Source organism: Mastigoproctus giganteus, chromosome 12 (assembly GCF_048544385.1).
Source record: "Mastigoproctus giganteus isolate SK-2022 chromosome 12, ASM4854438v1, whole genome shotgun sequence".
Taxonomy (NCBI): domain Eukaryota; kingdom Metazoa; phylum Arthropoda; class Arachnida; order Uropygi; family Thelyphonidae; genus Mastigoproctus; species Mastigoproctus giganteus.
Window position 1 is genome coordinate 51,865,114 of NC_143586.1, and position 22,323 is coordinate 51,887,436.

The following is a 22,323-nucleotide window of genomic DNA, read 5'->3' on the forward strand; positions in this document are numbered from 1 at the left end:
AACTATAAGAGCCAACCAGTGCACTGACGGGAGGTTGTTAACTACAGAATTTCTCCCCTTCTACAAGAATATTTTTACAGGAGAGTAGTCTTGTGTCGGGTTAGATGTGGCTAAGCGCGAAAGCAACTAAGATGTCAGTATATTGCGTCTGTAAATTGCGTATATTCTTTCTGTCGGTTTGCTGGAAAAAAAGTCCTATTTTTCTTGAGGTAAACCATCCACTCCCCTCCCGAAACCGACTAACTGGGCCATGTTGTGAAAAAAGCCAATGAAAATTCCTCGAATCATTAACGGGATTCGAAATCTAGCCTTTTTCCACCCGTTGTAAAAAGACGGTGATTATAACCACTTACTACCCGCGAGGGTGCTATATAACACAGGACTGGGTTCCAGGAATATAAAAATCATAAACGATGCTTATCGAAAACTAAAGTTAGAATAGGATGCACAGAAATGGATCAGATTGAGGTTAGGAGAGGTGTGAGGGCTTTGTTTATCGTATATTTGGCCTATATTGTTATATGGGAAAGAAATCTGGTCAATGAACGAAGAAATGACGTAAAGAACTGGAAGCATTAGAATGTGGCGCCTATGGAGAATTATGAGTATCAAATGGACAAGCAGAATTAGCAACGAAACAGTACTGCAAATGCAAATGACTCACAGATACTTAATAGACGATACAACGGAGAAAGCTGCGTACCGTGGACATATCCTCAAAGAACAGAACTAGGAAATACTACAAAACGCTCTCGTGGGCAGGAACGCTGTCTTCCCCACACCAGGTGGAAAAAGACCTAAGTTCCAGGAATTTTTATGGGCATTTTTCACAACGTGAGTGAGTTAGTCGGTTTCAGGCGATGATAGCATGGTTTTTTCTCCCGAAAACTCGCTTTTTTGTCCAGCAAATCGACCACAGAACGTACCCAATTTACAGACATCTTATGTACGAAACAATGTGGCCTAAGTTGTTGATGTGCCCGAAACCCTACAGCAACAACAACTATCAATTCTATGCCCATTTGCGCTACGGTTTCATAGATTCTATGACATTACATTAAGCCATCGGTTAGATATTAACTTTTAGATTGTTGCCAATTCGTGGAACGACTTCTCCAATTCTGTAATTAATTAAAGCAATCCCAGCACCGAAGGATTAAGTTTCTGTGATTCGTAACAGAATACCACTGCTGTAAGGAGCTGTTAATATAATTTTTAGTTCGTATTAATATGGAAGATGTGGTATCCAGTCATCAGCTCTCAGACGAGTTTGAAACAGCGAAAATAACAACACAAACAGGCTTTAAAATCAAATTTACGATTCTCATACCACTCCATGAATTTAAAGCGAATTGTGGGCCATTGTAAAAGGTTCATGTGCAGTGGAATGACTGAAAAATTCAATTTAGGCCAAGAAAGATCCATTTCCAACCGAACCATGCAGCGTGAGTTGAACAATCTGGGATTTGGTAGCCTATACGAAAGTTATTTGTTCCTGTAAAAGAAATGAAAGGTTCGACTGGAGTCTGCCGCTATTGCCAAGACTGGACTACGAAACAGTTGAAATAGATCACGTGGCCTGCCGAGTCACGATTCCCACTTTTTCCATCAATAATAGAGTGAAAGTTTGGCGTGAGTCCCACGAAGCCCTGCACCTAGACTCTCTCGTGTCTACCACTAAAGCTGCTGTAGTGTCATGGCATCGAGCAAGTTCTGTTGGCATAGATTGGGCCGCCGATGTCGTTCGCAGATCGTATTACCTTCGATGGATATCTTTCATTTTCATCTTCATCCTGCAGTGCTTCATTTTTACGCGGATTGCGATGGGTTCTTTCAAGATGACAATGTAGCTATCCACTGTGCAAAAATTTAATCTGAATGGTTCCAGGAAGATTCCTAAGGTTTCTAATATCTACCTGGTCGCTTAACTCTCCAGATCTGAATCCAGTTGAGAATATCCGGGATATGTTGGAAAGACATTTCGTCTTCACAGTTCTCTAACGATCACAGTACAGCAATTCGCAAATATCCTGATGTAAGAATAATCAAATGTGGAGCAAGCCTTCCTCAGACACTTGATGGGATCCATACCACGATATGTACAGTGTAATTCGGGCAAAAAGCATTCCACTAGATATTGAACAAAGGTTTCTAATTTCTGATTTTTTCCAATTTTTTGACCATTAAATGTATATAACATATAAATTAGGTTCTCTGTTGCTAAACATTGGGGTTCCTGGCCACAGTGGGTGTTTTGCGTGTTAGCTTTAATTCTAAAATGCTAACAAACAGTGCAACAACAGTTTTGGTATAAGCACTAACTATTATTTTTAGGCCACCCGAATAATTAAATTCATCTGCCGTGATGTGTGTCTTATGTCTGTTAATTGCGTGTGTTCTATGGTCGATTTGTCTGTTTTGCTGGAAGAAAAACCCCAGTTCAAAACTCAGCCACGGAGTGAAAAAAGCCCACTAAAGTTCCTCGCTTCATCGACGGGATTCGAACCCGGGCCTTTTCCACCCTGTGTGGGGAGGACGGCGACGATACCGCTGTGCTACCGCAGAATGTGTAGACCTTGAGAGATCTTTCAAGTGAACCATCCATTCTTGGTTGGTACAAGCATTGTGTGAATGATGGTTGTATCTATAAAGAAAAAGTAGATGCAGATCTTCTGTGAGTGAAGAACGTGTTGAAAAGATTAGATATTCATATTTAATATTCAAATTGTGAAGAACTCACTTCCTGCGGACAAAAAATGAAAAGGCACAGCAACATTCAGGAAGATGGGTTGAAAGCATGTCCAACTTCCTCTTTTTAATGATTTTTGTTCAGAGTCAGAGTGTACAAATTGTAAGAAGAGGAAAAGAAGTTGTGCGCATTCATTTAGGGATTCGCAGTATTTAATATTGATTAGGTCAAAGACCTTGTATGGATAGGACACCATCGACAGGTACAGCTTCAAGGAGTTCGTTTGTAAAATTACCTTTTTCTGTAAAAAATTGTTCGATTTTCCCGGAAGTTTCGGGAGGCTGTAAACCCCTGGCTTTATGGCCGTGAAGGGCAATAAAGAATTTCTCTTTCAAATTACTCCCAATTTAAATTCTTACAACTGAATTTCCAGCGGTCAACTTCAGTTATGAATGATCTAACCTCTATTGCTCAAGAACATTAGTACAGGTTCTTGCTCTTCAAGAACCTTATTCATATAAAGGTCTGGTTAAAAGTCTACCTAATCGCTATCGGATTACAGATTCAATCGTGATTACAGATCCAACCCTGGCGGTTACAAAACACACACAACGTGTGTTTTTCCACGCATGCTGTGTGTGTTTGCTTGGAGGTTGGAGGGTTGGTTTGATCAGATTTATCTGGTCTCACTTTATTGCCAGTGCTCACAGTACCAGGATTCCATTCAACCTTTCGTCGATCATCTGGATGCAATATTACGAACCATTCGAGATAAACGGGTCATCGTTTTGATGGATGCGAATGCAGAGTCCACCTTGTGGAATAGTCCGCAGACAAATCAAAAAGGAGAGTTGCTAGAAGACCTTATTCGCAACGTTTAAGAATTCTCAATACTTTTGGACATCCTCCGACTTGTGTAGCCCCTCAAGGACATTTCTACATCGATGTGTCTCTTGTTACCTCTAAGATCAGTGACTGGAAATTACACACAAGCTGGTCCACTAGCTACCATAATGTAATTACTTTCTGTTTGGATGTTGACGTCTGTAGAACCAGATCAGATACAACTGATAGCCCTAGGTATCATACACAATCTGCCAAATGGAAAATTTTTGAAAGTTCCCTCAAGGAGTCTCTTTCATCAGACCTTCAGGGTGTCATTGTAACTCTTTCTGCTGCTGACTAGGTTAATTTCATCCAGGAAAATATACTACAGGCCTGTGACAAATCCATGAGTTTTAGGAAGAGAAAATCTTATCGTGTGTCCTGGTGGTCACCAGTTTTATTGAATTTAAAATCGCTAACTAGGAGAACACGACGTGAATTTCAGAGAGCAAAAAGAGATAGAACTCAATCATTCCTAGAAATACTCATGTTACAAAAGAGATATACGCAAGCACGACGGCAATATCACCAAGAGATATATAGACAGAAAAAGACTTCGTGAGAGAGTATGGTCAGTTCCCAGGGAAATGATGATCCCTGGGGACGGGTGTACAAGTTACTGAATAAAAATATCCCGCCGAGAGAGGTGTTTGCTTCAGTTAAAATTGTGGAGAATCGGGACACCCTTTCGTGGACTTCTACTATTAATAGAATTCTTGATGTAATCATACACCAGAACTATGGAACATGCGAACTCCCAGAGCAGGTGGAAATTAAATCTAAAAATTCGACTTATATTGGGCAGTCAGAGGAGCCTCCTTTCACATTTGAAGAGGTAGATAATGCAATAAATTCAATGCGCTCTGAGAAATGTCCAGGTTTTGAAGGTCTTGAGATGGACTTCCTCAAAAGAGCCTGGAAAGTTACTTCTCCTTTTATTCTCAAGCTGTTTAATTCTTGCCTAGAACATGGAGTTTTACCGAAAGCCTGGAAAATTGCAAATCTTAAGATACTCCTTAAATATCCGAAGAAACCTGAAGACGACCCGGCTTCCTACAGGCCCAATGCCTTGCTTCCAGTTATGGGCAAGGCACTGGAAAAAAGAGATCGCTAATCGGCTATTATTTATTCACGCCAATAAACCATTATCATCTCCCGATCAATTTGGTTTTACTCATGGCAAGGGAACCTAGGTTGCAATTGCTAGACTCCTTAATTTGAAAAAGGAAACTGATACGAAATACCTACTTGGCCCTTTTGTGGACTTCAAAGGGGCCTTTGACACCTTTTGGTTGTAGAGTGCCGTGGAGAGTTTCCAGGAGGTTTCAAAATCAATCTTAAAATTACTTAAAAGTTATTTTTACCAGCGTTCTATCATGGTTAAGAGTGGTTCTAAACAGGTCTCTAGACATGTTACAAGGGGATGCCCACAGGCATCAATTATTGGCCCCCTTGTGTTGGAAGTGGTGACTCATGGTTCGTAAAGAAATTTGAAGGAAAAAGATGATTGCCTATGCAGACGATCTTACCATCCTTGTCCGCCGCAATTGAAGGAAGAAACTAGAAGACATAACTAACTCCGTCATTCAAGAACTTTCAACTTGGTCTGCAATTCAAAAACTGCAGATTTCAACAAGTAAAACAACTCAGACGCTTTTAAAAGGAAAATTAGCTAGAGAACGTCCACCACTTGCAAAGTACAGAGGACAGACAGTTAAATACACCGTAATAACAAAATATTTAGGTATTCAACTTGATGATGCCTTAAGTTTTCTGCCACATGCAAGGTATGTGAAAGAGAAGTGTAAATCTTTCTTATCCAGATTGAGATAGGTAATTAGGCAGGAATGGGGCCTGAGAGCTGATTCACTCAGGTTATACTATAATTGTGTTATTTTACCTATAATTGCTTATGCAGCTGGAGCGTAGGGACAAAGGGCCAACAAGTCTGCAATTATGAAACAGCTTCTGCAGGCCCAGCTTGCTGCTCTCCTGATGATGTCACGGCCGTGTAGAACCACTTATACTATGGCTTTGTAGGTTTTATTGGGAAAATTACCCCTACCTTATGAAATACAATACAAATATATGATGTATCACCTGAAGAAATCAATACCTGTCACTTTGGATGATGTGCAACTCGACCTAGATGCTTCTTTAACACCTGAGAAAAGAAGGCTTCGTTCCATTTATGTAGATAAGTGGCAAAGAGACTGGTCAGCTTCGGAACTCGTCGAAGTGACCAGAGAATTTTTACCATCTGTGAAGGAGTTTAGGAAGAGAGAATCTTTGTGGTTAGCACCTGAATTGCATGGTACATTTTTATTCACCGGCCACGGGAGTATTAACAGCAAATTATTTGAATTAAGATGGTCTCCTACCCCACTTTGTCCCTGTGGACAGGAAGAGGGTATTGGACACATTATTTTCGATTGTCAATATTATCAAGGCTACAGGCGTGAACTCCAGCTTCATTTTCCATTGTGAAGGTATTCAGATACCTTCACAATGGGAAATAAACCTGCGATTATTCGACCTCAAGCTGAATTTATAACACTGAACAAGTTTGCCTCACGTGCTTTTAAAAGAAATGTAATGGATACTCATTGTAACCAAATATACCCTGCTGGACATTGATCGTGTTCTTGTATATAGTATATATTCTTGATTTTCTTCTGAAGACGAGGAACTTGCTTATAATGTGATTGGGGTTTACCTTTAGCATATAACCCCAAGAGACAGTTTCATTTGTTCCTTGTTCCTGAAGCTTTAAAAAAAACATCTATTAACATCCTTTAAAGAAGAACAGCCACAGAAAGATGGTTGGCCTTCCAGCGAAAGTAAAAAAGCTGCATGTGAGTGCACCAAACCATTAGGAATGTTAATGAGAGGATTGTTGAACTTTAGGAAGATTCCCCTGGACTGGGGAACTGTTATGTCTCCTCAGTACAAAAAAGTGGTGCTAAATGCCAAAGATAAGGTAGAACAGGCCAATGAGTTTGACTTCTATGTTAGGGTAGATCATGGAATCTGTGATTAGGGATGCTTTTCGGATCATCTGGACAAGAAAGGCATCTTCATAAGTTTTTAGCATGGATTCGTTAAAGGGAGTTCATTCCTGAATAATATGGTAAATTACTATGATGTAGTTATTAAACAGTTGAATGCAGGTAATAGTTTTGACATTACGTATCTAGACTTCAGTAAATTTTTGATGAGTCCCTCATGGAAGTTTCCTATATAAACTGGAAGAAACTGGAGGGAATGGTAAGAGCCTATGCCTGATTTCAGGCTGAATAAAATATGGAAGGCAGAGGGTTGTAATGAATGGTCGTCTTCAGGATGGACCAGCGTAAAAAGTGTGATCCTCTGGGATCACTGTTCAGCTGGATGCTATCAAATTTTGCTGGTGATCTGAAGGTAGGAAGGGTGGTTAACAATGTTGCTTCAAAAAGAATCGGATCGGCTGCATATGTGGTCGGAAAAAATTATATACATCAATATACAATTTTTCAACGTTCATGAAGGGGAATCTCCTTTTGAGCTGTGCGATCTGCAGAGTAGAGGACGGAGCGCGTCAGGTCTTATAGGGTGACTTGACGGTGGGTTTTTTCAAGCATCCGGCGTCTGTAAGACCTATTATTGAAAAAGCTATCAGAATTTATTTTAACGATGTTGAAGGACTGTAGGGTATTGCCTGGGAACGTATTCTTTAGATCCGAGAGATTTATGAGCGTCATTCTGAGAGGAAGGTGACATTTTGATTATTCAGCCTGGTTTATTGTCCCAAAATAATCTCGTCAACAGAGGGGAATCAATTCGTCCAGACAACAGGTTCGCTAGGGTGGACATATTCTTGGCACAAACAATGTACCTCCAGGATGTCATATTTGAGTTTGTTTGTAAGATGGATCTAGAAATGGTGAATGGATTTCTCGTTCTGCGGTTCATCCATCGTGGGATCCAGTATTCCATGGCTAGGAATTTATTCTGGTAGCAAATCGGTGCTGAGACCCAAAGCTCGAAGTCATACAGTGGTATGGATGTGAGGAATCTCTCCACTTATCATGGTCCAGTTCTGGCAACCAGTTAGTCCTTGGCAGATTGCTCAAAAGGCAGCGTAAGTTTTCTTTTTAGCGTGCATGAAGTGATCTTGGAAGGTGAGGTTTTTGTCCCAGATAAGACCCAGGTCAGAGTGGGACGAAACCCTTGTATCCGTTTCCCATTCAGAATGACTTGGATATCATTCCTCGTTCGCCGCTTTGTGATTGACATGTGGACGGATAAGGAGTGATTAAGTTCTATCTTATGATCTCTAGTTAGTCATCTAGTCAGCCTGATACGTGCTGCTACTTGGTTTATTTCCGCTGTGTGTGTTGAGGGTCACTCGAAGTTATAAAGAGCTTCAAATCATCAGCATATGAGCTAAAGTTAGAATATGATGCTAGGAAGAGTTTTCCAACATCGTAGAAAAGAGGATAGATGATAACACCCCACCTTGAGGTACACCTTTCCTGAGAGGAACAGTTGTCCTGAAGTTTGCGTGAGAAATAACAAACGTCTCGGTTGAAGTAGGTTTTCTAGTTTAATCCTTGAGTGGTTTATTTAATGTTATGTCGTTCATCTGGCCTCTTAGCCTACGGGACCCGTAGAATACCACCGACCCCTAAGTTACCGTATCAGGTGTGGAAAGCCGGGCCAGGTATTAAGGATTAGATGCTCATGGCGGACAAAGCGATGCACATATGGAGAATGGCTTAGAAGGTGTGGAATGGAGACACTGACAACCAGACATCTAAGGGGGAGAGCTAATAGATGTGAAGGGATTGAGTAAAATGAATGAGGAAGGCCTGTGAGTGAGAAACGAAGCAAGAAACACAAATGTAAAATCCCAGGAAATAACAAAAGATTGGAACTCATGAAGTTCACCCGTGGGCAGCCGGTTGTCGAACATTGGAATGAGTTGCCTTCCAACGTGCTGGAGGCAGCGATTATAAGTTTAAGTAGAATTGGAAAATTACTCTGTGGGAATGGTATAAACATTCTGTTTTATTCAAATTATTATTATTTTATTTATTTTTGGATGATTGAGAAAAGGTTCTCTTCCATGCATCACTCGGCCTTATTAATACTAATAAATCCAGTTAGGTGATGTTTATATATAGAAAAGTGACATGAAATTAAATACAACCTGATCTATAAATATGGGTTTTTTTCTTTTTTTATATCTCTCTCTATTATTCCTTAGACAGTTTTGCAACAAAGAGGTATCACTCTGAAGTCCATCCCTGTACCAATACACACAAAAACCAAATTTTCTCCACTTTGCATGTGGCCTACTTACTTTCTTGCTGAATTGAGCACTCACCTAACTTCAAATCTCCCTCGACTTCTACATGTGGAATTCCCAGCTACCTTCCCTCCATTTCCTCCCCAATCTGATCGAATGTGTCCAATTGAGTAGTCAGTTATTAATGAATACCTCCAAACTATTTATTGTGGATGATTATTATTTATTAATATACCTTACAGGTGTTTAAATACATAATAATGCTCGTGATATTAGAATCCAAACTCAGTGAAAAATCATAAAATGTATCCTGTAACAACATTAACATTGTAAGCAATTTGCGGTCTTCATAGTTTTGATGAATGAGGAAAATATCAAATCGTTGTAAGTCAAGGTTCTTCTGCAGTAGAATTTTCGTCCGAAGAGAATTTTTCTGTCTTCGGCTCTTTTTGACCCACTCTAGTAATCGAGTGCATGAACATCATGAATAACCCTTCGAAGAAGTCGAAGACAGCAATTATCGATACGCCCAGCCATAATCCGATGTAGCCTCCGATGTAGCTTAGAAGTTCGACAGGCTGGGGAAGGGAAAATATAAATGTTAAAGCATTGGATTTTACTACTGAAATGTATTTATACGTACGCAATATTAGACTCGAAAAATTTTTCGAATCTAATGTGGCATTAGTATAAATACGTAACATATCCATTTTTAATGAAGGACTGCTCGACAAATCGTTCTGAAAGAGAAAAATATAAAATTTTATTGAAATCCATCCTCTTCAGCCGAGTCTCTTAAAAGAAATTTAAGAGACTGCAATTGACCTGTGGTGGGCCAAATGAATGACTTTATCATGCAAGAAGATGAAGAAAGGCAAAAAAGTGTTGACCCTCACCTCATACTTGGCCTTGTAAATGAACACCACCATGTTTCTGTCCAAGAAGAATTTCATATCTGCTGTCCTTTCTCGCCTAAAAAAAAAATCGGACTGCAATGACTTTCGTCAGATAACAAATCTCTGGAAATAACGAGCGATTTTAATTAATAAAATAATTAGTTGCTTGTAATGGTTTCATAATAACAATTTTTGTTCAGAACTCTGTGTAAATCACTCTACTGAGAGGGAGTTATCTTCTTTAACTAAGGATTTCGCCAAGTGTCTGGAAATGTAAGTATACTGTATTCTATTTTCTACATTTCTGTATTGCGTTTTGTACATAAAAAATAAATACTATGTATAACTAATTTTCGTAATTGAGTACATTAGTTTCGTATGTACAATGTGGTTATAATTAAAGTGCGTCAAGTTGGTTGATTGTAGGAGAAAAACTATGAATTATTTCAGCAGCAGTGAGATTCAAGGGTCGTGGACTCAATTTTATTCGAAATTGTTTTCGCTGATCACCACGCTTAACAATATTCTTTCTTTGCTCTAAATTATTTCAATTTTTAAACACATAACAAATTCGGACATAGGTTGCAGATTCCCTGAAGGATCTGTACAAATCCACTGAGATTCGTGGATCGTAGTTTGAGGACCATAGTTCTCAAACCTTTTAACCTTTGACTTCTTTTCTAAAAGGACATCTCAAGGACAGAGTTTGCTCTTGCTTGGAGGGACATCGTCGCTTCCCTTTCTGGAACTAATTACATTTTTTATTTATCTTTCATTTCCGCATGGAATATGGTTTGCCACCCAAAGACGGCCATCAAATTGACTCACATTAACTGTAACCACCTTGTACATGAGTGTGTTTGTGCGTATGTGTTTCTAGATTTCTATAATCACCCCTCTTATGCCACGTGAATATTAAGATAGTTTATTTAACTATTAACTAAATCACTATACATTAAGTTAACGTTTAGCGAACCTTGCTGGAATCCATCCTCAGACCATACATAGACCGTTGCCAGCCTCCTGCTTGTCGAATGTCTCAGTTCCAACCGCAGGATCTAGAGAACGCAAAACGTTACCTTAATTGATTTAGTTAACAGCTAAATAAACTATCTTAATATTCACGTGGTATAAGAGTGGCCATTAGAAGAATCTAGATTCAGTGGAAAGCACCACGTGACGTCCTTCGCCAACTATATTAAATATCAGGATCGTTTTCAAAGTTACTAAATAAAGAAGTATCTGAAAATACTTACTCCTGGTCCCTCTTTTTAAACCTTGTTTCCATAGGCTTCCCCTAAAGTAAAAATGGTGTGAAGAAAACAAACTTAATACAATTTATTCCTAAGGAACAGATTAAAAAATTCACTGTTATTATGCAAGGATTATTAAATATTTTTGCTTTAATAATTATATAAGAAACACAACGTTTGGTAACAACCAAATGACACAACAGTTTATTACTAGTAATATTATAATAATAATAAACTGTTTGTAAATTGTAACAAATGTAAATTGTAAAAAAAAAAAACTCAAAAGCCTGGTTTCCAGGCTTTTGAACACACTAGTGGATACACCACTAGTGTGTTCTATGGTCGATTTTCTGTTTGCTGGACAAAAAACCACCCGAGTTTCCGGGATAAAAAACCATCTATCTAGCCTGAGACCGACTAACTCAGCTACGTTGTGAAAAAGGTCCATGAAAATTCCTCACGTTATCGACGGGACTCGAACTCAGGTCTTTTCCACCCGATGTGGGGAGGACGGCGATTCTACTCCAGTACGAATATTTAGTTTGGTGTTTATGATCATGACATGCTGAAATTTTTGATATTTGTAGGTTGTATAACTTATAACAGTATCTGTTCGTGTATTTCTATAGTTCCAGATGGTTTCCAACTCAAAGGATTAAAATTTTTGTTTTTAGTCCTTTGTTTTGAAAGTTCAAACGATTTTTCGGAAATAGCCAGGCTAAATAGGCAAATATCACAATGTTATTTTACTTTTAGAAGAATTCAAAATATGCCCAATGGCAGTGAAGCATTGAGCTAAAGTGCCAAGCTACAGGTAAAAGCCATGGAAAACATTTCATGGAAGAACTGTAAAAGGGCAATAGGGCATTCAGAGCCATCTTTCAAATAAGCCTACCTCAGAGAAAATCTCCCATCCATACATCTTAAATCATTGCTTGACCACACTGCACCGCACAGACACTCGACTTCTGCTTCCAACGTGTTCAGCAGAAAATGGGCGGAAAATGTGGAGATGTCAACAAGTTTCTGAAGAACCTTTGTGGGTGTTTTCTCCTTGACATACAATAAGAGGGTGGTGCTTCCGAACTGGATTGGAAATATGCTGCTGGCTGCTACTGAACAAACTGTAATTTCCCCACTATGTGAGCAATCTCTTGTTACTTTCTGGACACCACGAATTACAGCTCCCATAAGGAATTTATAGTTGAAAGAAAGTTTGTTTAAATAATCTCTCTTTCTGTCCTCTAACACACACACACATACACGCTACATTTTAACCACTCAAAAGAATGTTTCTTATAATTTCACCGAAAAATACTTACGTATTTGATATCCTGCTCCTTTTTCACATCGTACTTGTATTGCACGTGACTGTGACAAAGAGATAAAATAGCCCATGAAGGATATGCATTTATACAGCAATCAAGTTAAAATTTTGGTATTAAAAAAAGCAAACACTTTCCTTTTTGTTAAAATTAACATTAACACCACATTATTTGTCTTGCATTTTCTCAGTTATTAATAAAATTAAAACCCTGTTGTTGGTGGTGTAGGGTTTTAAGAGTCCGTGTATATTGTCTGTAAATTGCGTGCGTTCTGCGGTAGATTTTCTGTTTGCTAGACGAAAAACACGAGTTTCCGGGAGGGGAAACCATGCTACCTTCGCCTGTGACCGACTAACTCAGCCACGTTGTGAAAAAGGCCGATAAAAATTCTTCTCGCCATCGACGGCACTCGAATTCAAGTCTTTTCCACCCCGTGTGGGGAAGAGGGCGATTCTACCAACTGTGACGCCCTCGAGGGTATTGAAACCTTAATTCCTTGTTTAACGGTGTTAATTTCTGTTGACACCTTGAAATTAACTCTGCCCTTAATGTAACCCATTTGATAAACACATTTTGGATGTCATTTCCAGTACTGTACACGACTTTAAGATGTTCAACAAATCCCAGACTAATTTTTTGTTCATCTAACTAACGCAAGTCTGTGGAGAATTGAACTGATTAATGTTTGATCTGCAATGTGCTGGAAAACAAATATAAATATTCAAGAAGCTTCCACCCTTTCCTTTACATAGGTCATCTTGTTAATCTTCTCAGAGACTTTTCCCATCTAAAGATCTGACTTTATACATTACCTGGACAATCCACTGACTTGAATACTATCATCTCGTATTGGTATATCTCTTGACTTAGCCCTCAGGGAGATCACACAGTTGGTAGAATCACCAACTGTGTGGTTTTTCATCCCAGAAACCCGGATTCCAGCAAATAGAAAATCGACCACAGAACACACGCAATTAATAGACACGTTACTGGCATCTCAACATGGCCTAAGTTGCTAAATGTGCGCTTAAAACCCTACAACAACAAACAAACTGTTGTCTTCAAAGTAAACACAATCTCAAGGAATTTGATGAGACAACTTTCTTAGGGTGATCCACTTTCTCTGCCATCGATGGAACGAGTTTTTCCCAGGATCAATGCTTCAATGAAACCCTAGATTTCTATTTCTTCACTGTAAAATTTGCATTTATTTGTACATCTTTAAATATTTTCCGTGTTTGATGTACTATGCACATCAAAACAATAATAATAAAAGAGTGAGATGACTTACTGGCATGGTTGACTGCATCTCTCTGAGCAACCCTCATAAACTTCCACTTCGGGATTACCACCACCATGATGCACTAGAAGAAATGGATAACCATAAAAAGGTTTCATAAAAAAATGTTTAATATACTTAAATACGATAAATTAGATTAATTTGATAGTTATCGGGATCGCCTTTTACCCAATTACAATCCATACTTTTAAGAATAGATTGCACTAGGTGTCTGAGGGAGTGTACCTCCATATTGACCATTCCTCCAACGCGATATTTGTCAGCTGTTGTACTGTGGTCTTCTGATGTTCAAAATCTTGGGAATGTTGCTGGAAACATTCAGATACAATTTATGCCGGGTGGACAGTTGCTTTGTCGTCTTGAAAGAAACCATTGCAATCAGGATAAAAATGAAGCACTACAGGATGAAATTGTCTCAATAGGACAGAAAGTTATTCATTAGAAGTAACACGGCCACTTCAGTCGAATTACATGTGACAACATGTAATTCGATTTGTAGATTTGTATACCATACATTTTATTATATGTTGACGCCAATTACAAAATGATTCTAATTTTTTTGGCCAATGAGTGTAGTTAAAGCATTGTATTTGTTTGTTGTCGCCCGCTGATTGGAGGAATGAATAAGCAATATGGCGGATAAGCTGAAGATAAGTGTTCTCAATTCGCGCATGTGAAGTGGTTCTTTTTTATGAGCTCGTATTTTTGTTATCAGTTTACTAAATATTATTATTTTCTTATTATATTAATCACGGTAGAAATATGAAACACGTTATAGAAGACGTCTATAGGGATCTACAGCCATACTACCTGGAAGGCTTTCCACAGTTTCCGAGTAGATGGCGGTTGGTGTCCATACGCCTCACTCCGTTCCACAACATCCCACAAGTGTTCAGTTGGGTTGAGGTCAGGCGAATTTGGAAACCAATCAAGATGGGTGATATCTTCACTGTGTTCTTCAAACCACTCATGTACAGTGCGGGCCTGATGATAAGGGGCATTGATAGTCTTAGATTCCATTAATGTCAGAGAAAAATGCAACATGGCATGGTGCCCATGGTCTCCTAAGAGCTGCCGGTAGACCACACCAATTAAACATTGGTCCATATGCAACAGGAATCCTAGTTCTTGTTAGCAAAACATGCCCCATATTAAGTAATCACCGTCCTTGTATTTTTCTATGTGTTATAGCGGTGATATATTTGCTATGTATTACAATCAGCTTTTCTTTAGTTGTTTTGGCAAATGTTTTCTACTTAATATTGTTAAATTAATCATGATGAAAGCACCCGACGCACGAGCTCCCACAATCATGGCCTTTTGAAACTCCAAGATATTCTACAGATACTGTATTACACTTAGATTATGGACAGCACTTACTTTTTTGGCAAGGTTTCTTCGCATAAGGGTAGAGATGTGCCACTGGTACACATCCATTATTTTTAACTTGAAATGCGTCAGCCACGCAGGAGTAAACACAATCCTGAAAAACAAGAAGGTGATCTGAATTTATCGCTGTTATTTATCCATTATATTGATATTACAAATGTAATTTTGGCAATTACCTGAAACTACAGTTGGACCACAATTTACATTAAAGCTATCAGCAAGCTGTGATCTGCCTTAAAATCGAAGAATATCTAAAAAGCGCTCAATGCAGGCTGTTTCGCATATTAAAGGCATATTTTACAGATAAAAATGAAACAAAAATGACAACACACAAACACGGGAAAACAATCAATTCATTGGTAAAGTCTGTAGCGCGCTCTGGAGGCATTAAAATAGTGAAAAATTAATAAAAATTGTATCAAAAATAAATAAATAAATTAATTAATTAACTTTGTATCAGCAGGAAAACGCTGTGTCGCAAAGCACATTCAGTACAACATTTATTTGTGGAGAATAATACGGTGAACCTGTATTTTGAACCCACATCGGATTCCAATTGAATATTTTTGATCTTTGAACAATTGAGAATCCAAATAAAATGTCCTGGCAGGATTCCTACTTTTAAAGGTTTTAAAAAATTTGAAAGAATTATTTTAAAAATACTTTAAGTTAAAAGATTTTTATTTTTGGAGATTTTAAAGATATTTAAACTGAAATAAAATAAATAAATTAATAAAATTAAAATTCCCGTCTCCATAAAACAAAAAACACTTGTGGAGAGTATTCCCCAAAGAGTTTTTTACGTCTTTAAGGCCCATGGCGTCATACTCGATATTAAAAGATTTATTTTATGGTAACCAGTTGTTTATTCAGTGTATCAATGCAAAATGGAGGTTGTTGTAGTAGGGGCTTAGCAGCATCGGCAACTAAGGCCATATTGCTCTATGTATATTGCCTGTAAATTGCGTGTGGTCGATTTTCTGTTTTCTGGATGAAAAACCCGATGTTCAGGGTGATAAAACCATGCTACTGTCACCTCAGATCGACTAACTCAGCCATTTTGTGAAAAAGGCCCATAAAAATTCCTCACATCATCGACGGAACTCGAACCCAGATCTTTCCCACCCAGTATGGGGATGAAGGCGATTCTTCCAACTGTGCTACCTACCAGGGCACAAAATGGTGAAGAGATCTTATATACAATATTAAGTAAATGAATAGCGTTTATTTTCTTTAAAGAAGCTAGAACTCTGGTGGATATTGCTACAGAATTTTTTTTGCTTCTTCCCTGATCCGTGAAAAGTTTTTGTTGAATAATTCGTTCAAAATACATTTTTGGATTACCTCAAAAGTCAGTGGTCCACGGTCCCCTTTTGCTTTCCGTAATGCAGCGTAGTCAGTACAATTTGTTGTGTATGGAGGAGGCAGAAGAATTTTCCTCGTCTGTAAGAAAAAAATAATCAAAATCAAATATTTCAAACTTCTAATGAGCTATTATGAAACTAGTTGCATTCACCAGGAATTCGTCAAACTTACTGCTCTTATTTGTACGGAATACAGGCTGTCCGGATATACCACGAATCCTTTATCAAATGGATCAGGAAACGAATACGGAGAGTGGACAGAAACAGATATTCCACCCACATCAGGATAGCTGTATTCACTCTCTCCAAATTTCAAACGAAGGTGCAGAAAATGGTCTAAAATATGGAAAATTGAAATCGTAATTGAAATACTCTAGTATGATTGATATTATCAATTACGCATCATTTTAACCCTTCTGTCTGCCTAGGGGAAGATGGAAATAAACTCTTAAGGGGTGTACTAAATATATAAGAGTGGCTTGATAAATAAAACTGATATTAAGTTAAACAAAAATGCTTTATGCTTCATTCGGTGTTGAAAATTACAAGTCAGATAAAACGCGAATTGAATTTTCCTGAAGTGTAAGTATTATTTGTCCAAAAGTTAATGTCGCTTTATTATATAGAGACATTTTGAATCAAAGGAAGAGAATAAACTTTTCAACGGTAATAAATGCACTAATTATACAATTTTCGAAATAGTCTCAAAGGAATGATAACTTATTAACAGCTGCTATCAAAGCAAGGTTGAGAGATCTATTCGGAAAGGAAATAAGAAAAGCAGATTAAATTGTGAAAAATTCAAGGTCTCAACTGTGAAAGAAAAACTGAGTCAAGAGCTGAACATTAAATTAAACAACAGAGTAAGAACTAAAGATATAAATGACGAATGGAAGGAGTTTGGTAAGATCGTTATCAGTACTGGAAGAGAAATTCTAAGTGATGAAAAACAACCTGAAAAAAGCATTGGATGACAGAAGAGATCATAAACCTAATGGATGAAAGAAGGAAGTTCAAAAATCGTGCTCCAACTAAATACAAGCAGATCAAAGAAATGATAAAGAGGAAAAGTAAGGAAGCAAAAGAAGAGTGGATGCTAGAAAAATCAACAGAGATAGCAGAATTAGAACGAAGACATGATAATTGACATTTACATAAGAAGCGAAAAGAATTAACAGGAAATACAAACAGTAGGATGCCATGCACAATAAAGAATGTCCAGAATCAATTAGTTTTAAGAGGTGATGACAAAAAGAAGGTGTGGGAAACTTACATCAAAATGCTTTTTAATGATGCCAGACAGGATCTAAATGTTGAAATACTTATGGAGTACCTTTAAATTCTACAGTCTGAAGTAAAATATGCTCTGGGAGTGGCAAAGTCTGACAAGGCAGTTGGCGTAGATCAAATCCCAATTGAAAAAGTTAAACTTCTAGATGAAGAAAATCTGAAAGATCTAACCGAAATGTTCAATAAAATATATCTAAATGACCACTACCTAACGATTTATTGAGGTCCTCGTTCATCCCTCTTCCAAAGAAGAACAACATCACCTCATGCAACGATTTTCGTGTTATTAGTCTGATGAGCCGCATGTTGAAGCTGCTGCTACATGTTAACAAGACCAAATACATGACTGTGAGTAAATCTCCAGTAAGCCAAGTCCAGCTATTATTGAATGGAACTCCAATAGATAGAGTGACTAATTTTAAATACTTCGGTAGTTGACTAAATGCTGATCTAGATCCGGAATCAGAAATAAAAGCAAGAATAGAGGTTGTTAGAAATGTCTTTACAAGATACAGAACAGTGCTGTAAAACAAAGATCCAGATCTGTCAATCAGACTGCAATTCGTTAGGTGCTATGTGTGGTCCATACGGAGTTGAAACTTGTACGCTGAAAACATCAAGCATGAACAAAATAGAGGCCTTCGAAATGTGGATCTACAGACGCATGCTAAAAATATCTTGGATAGACGGAATCACCAACATTGAAGCCTTGTAAAGAACAAGAAGAAAACGCGGATTGTTGAGCTTAGTGAAGAGAAGGAAAACTGCCTACTGGGACACATCCTTAGAAATGTGAAATATAAATTGCTTCAAGTAATAATAGAGGAGAAAATGTAGGGAAAGCGAGGAGTGGGGAGGAGAAAACTTTCTTGACTGAAAAACATCTGCAACTGGACTGGCAGATCAGCTGAGGATCTTTTTCATCTCGCCCAAGACAGAGAGAAGTACAGCGTGGTGATCGCCAACCTCCATTGGAGACGGCATCAAAATAAGAAGAAGAATACAACTATAATTACCGAGTGACGGACTAATTGGAGTTTCATTTATCTTTTTAAGCACTGTAGAGTTTCTTTTCGAAAACAAAGTGAAGCACTTGATCATGTGATCATCAATGGGAAGTACTTGAATGGTGAGGAAATATCTGAAAGAAATAAAATAATAATAAAATGAGCCAGGGCAGCTGATTCTTTTACTTAAATGCTTAGCCTATTTTTATGAAATTAGAGCTTAAGGACATTTAGAACGAGCTACAAATACTTACTGACAACTTGTAACAGCTGTAGCATTTATGATACAGGGTGAAATGACGTCATCATAGTTGTACCCAAATTCTAATGCTTCCTGGGGACTGTCAAATTTTGTTTTTTTTGGAAACTGCAAGAACACACGTCATAGAAAATATACAAAGACAACATTTTTATTTTAAATTTATTTTATAATTTTATTAAAACGAAACATTTTGGGAAAGTGTCGATAACCTTGGTTAAAAAACAGAAACAAATCGAGTTCAGCTGTTAATTAATTATTATTATTTTTTTTAAATTCAACATTATTAAGAAGGGAACAGACGTCCCCCACTTTAGTCTGTCATGACTGTCTGTACATACATTTGATACGGTTCCCTGAGATTTCCTTTTTTCTGTTCCCTAAATTTGAGAAACTGTGAAAGACAAATGATTTGAAAATTTGAATAATTGAACAAGATGCAACGCAAAGGCTTCTGTAAGTGCTGAAGGAAGCCGCTTTGACAGCTGATCGCGAGAGTTGTTCTTCCACAACGTGTTGATGATACTTGCAACCCGGGTTTGAAATTGCTCAAACAGGAAAATCAGATGATAAACTGAGGCTTCATGTCCTCAGCTGCCTTGGCATTTGCTGTAGACAATCTGAATTCAGCCGATTGCATATCAGCCACGAGAGGAAGATGATACGGATCAGGGAAATCCAAGAAGATCATAGACTAAAAAGTTGTAAAAGAACTCCTTCGTGCAGTTCTTTCGTTGAAGAAATTTCCTCTGGGACACGAAGTTGATAACTTGGCTGCTCTTTCTCACCGTATGGACTTGTTATGGACATTTTGTTTTTAATCTTTGACCAGTTTGTCGTTCACTGACGAGGACTTCATGGTCTTTTGTGCCGGATACTCCAGGTTTTCATTCTACAAATGGGAACAAACCGACCAGGATTACATGCAGTTTACAGAAACGATATATCGACGTGCAATGGCCTTAGTTACCTGTGCTTTGTACATATTAAACAACTCGATCCAAAATTGAAGAAATGGATGCCTCGATTTTTCTAATTGAAGTTCTTTTATTTTTTGGAATTTTATTGAAACTTGACAGTCACGCTGGATGAACAATTTTATTATCTCCTTATTCCTACTTCTGGGCTGCTACAATACTAGATGGAAGGAGAGTATAGCCACATGTTTCAATAAGGTGGTTAGAGGGGATAGCCACATGTTTTATTGGTAGAATTAAGTCCAGTAAAAATTATTTCTTTGTTTAAACAGATGAGCTTATTTTGATTAAGCTCTTAGTAGGGGTTTTCATCTTTATATACAGATGTCGATTAAGGTAAGATACAGAAAGGAAGAGGAGAAAAATCATCAAACAAAAACTAATTCGTTGATACTCACAGTAAGATTTGTACGATCTTTCCTACATAAATGCGGGAAATGGTCACAGAATTCATCGACCTTCTTCACAGGAATGGGAATGCATTTCTCTTTGTTGTTTTCACAGTATGGATTTCGACGAAGTCTTAAATTTCAAAGATAATTTTAATGGGAATATATTTTTTACTGAATCTGTCTTCATTCTTTGTTTATATGAAGGTAAATCAAAAAGGTTCTTTTTTTGAATGAAAATCTCAAAGAGGTATTTGAACCTATAGCATTTGGTACCGTAGATGGGTTGAATGCTGAGGGAACAAGCAAGCCGTGAGAGAGAAAACTGGATATCCAGTTTTCTCTCTCAAGGCAAAAAATATTCGTAAATTCATAAGATGAATCTTGTTTAACCCTTTAGGCAAAACACGATAAAAAGCCTTAGAAATATCAAGAGCAACTGCTTGAGTTTCATCAAACGTTTCCATCAAATTTGTCCCAAGATGAGTAATATAAGCAAATATATCACCAGTGGGTAGATATTGAATGACTCCATACTGGTGATCATTAATCAGATGGAAGACTTCCAAATAGTTTAATAGTTGGCAGCGGGTTTGGATTGAATAATTACTGTTTCTGAATTGATGCAAGCTTTAGTGTAGTAGAAAATTAACTTGAAGATTTGGATGCAAGCCAATTGCAAAATTCTTATCTTGAACAGCCTTAGCACATTCATTGTAAAAACTAAGGTTTACATGAGGGATGTCATTTTAGAGTGGAATGCATAATGAAAGATTTCGTCCAAACCCCCAACAACCAAAAAATTCAAAATTGTGGCATCGTCCGGCAAAGCAACGTTGAGGTTGTTTTGGTATTTGAACGGACCTGTTCTGGACATGGAAAGATTGTTAGTAATACAATATATTGTGCCATGGTTTGCTGTCAGAATGTGTTCAGCTGCAGCACGCCAATGCTCAGCCTCATTCAGCCGCTGCAACCATTGAAACGATTCAAAAACTTAATTTCGAAATTCTTTCTCACCCACCAATCCAGTCTGGACCTAGCTTCTTCAGACCTCTGAAAAAAAGCAATTAAGTGTACGTTGGTTTTCAAATGATGATGGAGTGAAAGGAGGGGGTGCACAAGAAGCTTTACGAACAACCTAAAAAATTCCTTAGATGGCATTAAGAGTTAGCTGATGTGAGAAATGCTTGGAGAAACAAGGAGAGCACGTGGAAAAGTAATACTAATATATGCGCATATTTTTATTTTCTTGATTTAACAAAAAATAAATTGCCTTCACTTTTTGATTTACCCTCGTACATCTAAATAAAATACATTTTATAGCAATAGGATAAATCCCTCTCCCCTTCTACCCATCTATCTGTTAATCCTACAGTTTAAATTATTTGAGATTGAAATTTTGGGACTCGATTAGAGGGAATCTCACTAAAAATGTGTACGCCATAATACCTACCCGTTCATATTACAAATGGTGATAGCTGGGATCTGCATGTTTTTCTCATACGCGAGGTTAATGCTGGGATAGCAAGGATACTGCAGATAGAACGTCATAAATTGCACTGTGTAGACCATGAAGCCACAGAAGCATCCTCCCAGAATTATAGTCTTTGCGATTTTCCTGAAAATGTTTCTGGTTGTGACTATTTGAGGCACTCCAGTGACCATGGACTTCCCGAACACGTAAGTTGCGTAGTCGTTTTCTGACGCCATCTTGACTGTTTATGATAATTTCATAAACTTTTGTGTTTCATATCTGAAAGCATAAAGCAAACGTTATAAGAAATTGGCATTGTAAGAGATCGTTATTAATTGTCAATAAGAAAATGGTAATTTGATCCCGATGAGAACATCAATTTAAATTGACCATATGGAGCGTAAATTCAAATTCTAATTGAATTCGAAATGAAGATCTAAAAATGGATCAATTATGTAAATTTAGTGTCATATATATGTATTTATATATTGGTCGATTTTATTTAATTTTGGTCGATTTAATTAATTTTATTT

General features: G+C 37.7%; 1 protein-coding gene across 1 annotated transcript; it reads right to left on the reverse strand.

The window, feature by feature from the left end:
• Window positions 1–9,253: 9,253 nt before the first annotated feature.
• On the reverse strand, window positions 9,254–22,026 carry LOC150077055 (epithelial sodium channel subunit beta-2-like). The gene is made up of 10 exons (XM_090385774.1): window positions 21,770–22,026; window positions 20,323–20,446; window positions 18,943–19,055; window positions 18,698–18,822; window positions 16,564–16,727; window positions 16,372–16,470; window positions 15,019–15,121; window positions 13,630–13,702; window positions 12,336–12,384; window positions 9,254–9,604 (listed from the first exon to the last, which is right to left on the reverse strand). Exons 1-10 carry the CDS (start codon window positions 22,024–22,026, stop codon window positions 9,254–9,256), a joined length of 1,458 nt encoding a protein of 485 aa, XP_090241900.1.
• Window positions 22,027–22,323: the final 297 nt, after the last annotated feature.

Coding starts and splice junctions, on each gene's coding strand:
- LOC150077055 (XM_090385774.1), bottom strand. CDS start 22,026: ATGGCGTCAGAAAACGACTACGCAACTTACGTGTTCGGGAAGTCCATG. Junction 19,056..20,322: donor AAGATCGTACAAATCTTACT/GTGAGTATCAAC, acceptor GTGTTCTTGCAG/TTTCCAAAAAAAACAAAATT. Junction 12,385..13,629: donor AGATGCAGTCAACCATGCCA/GTAAGTCATCTC, acceptor TCTTTGTCACAG/TCACGTGCAATACAAGTACG.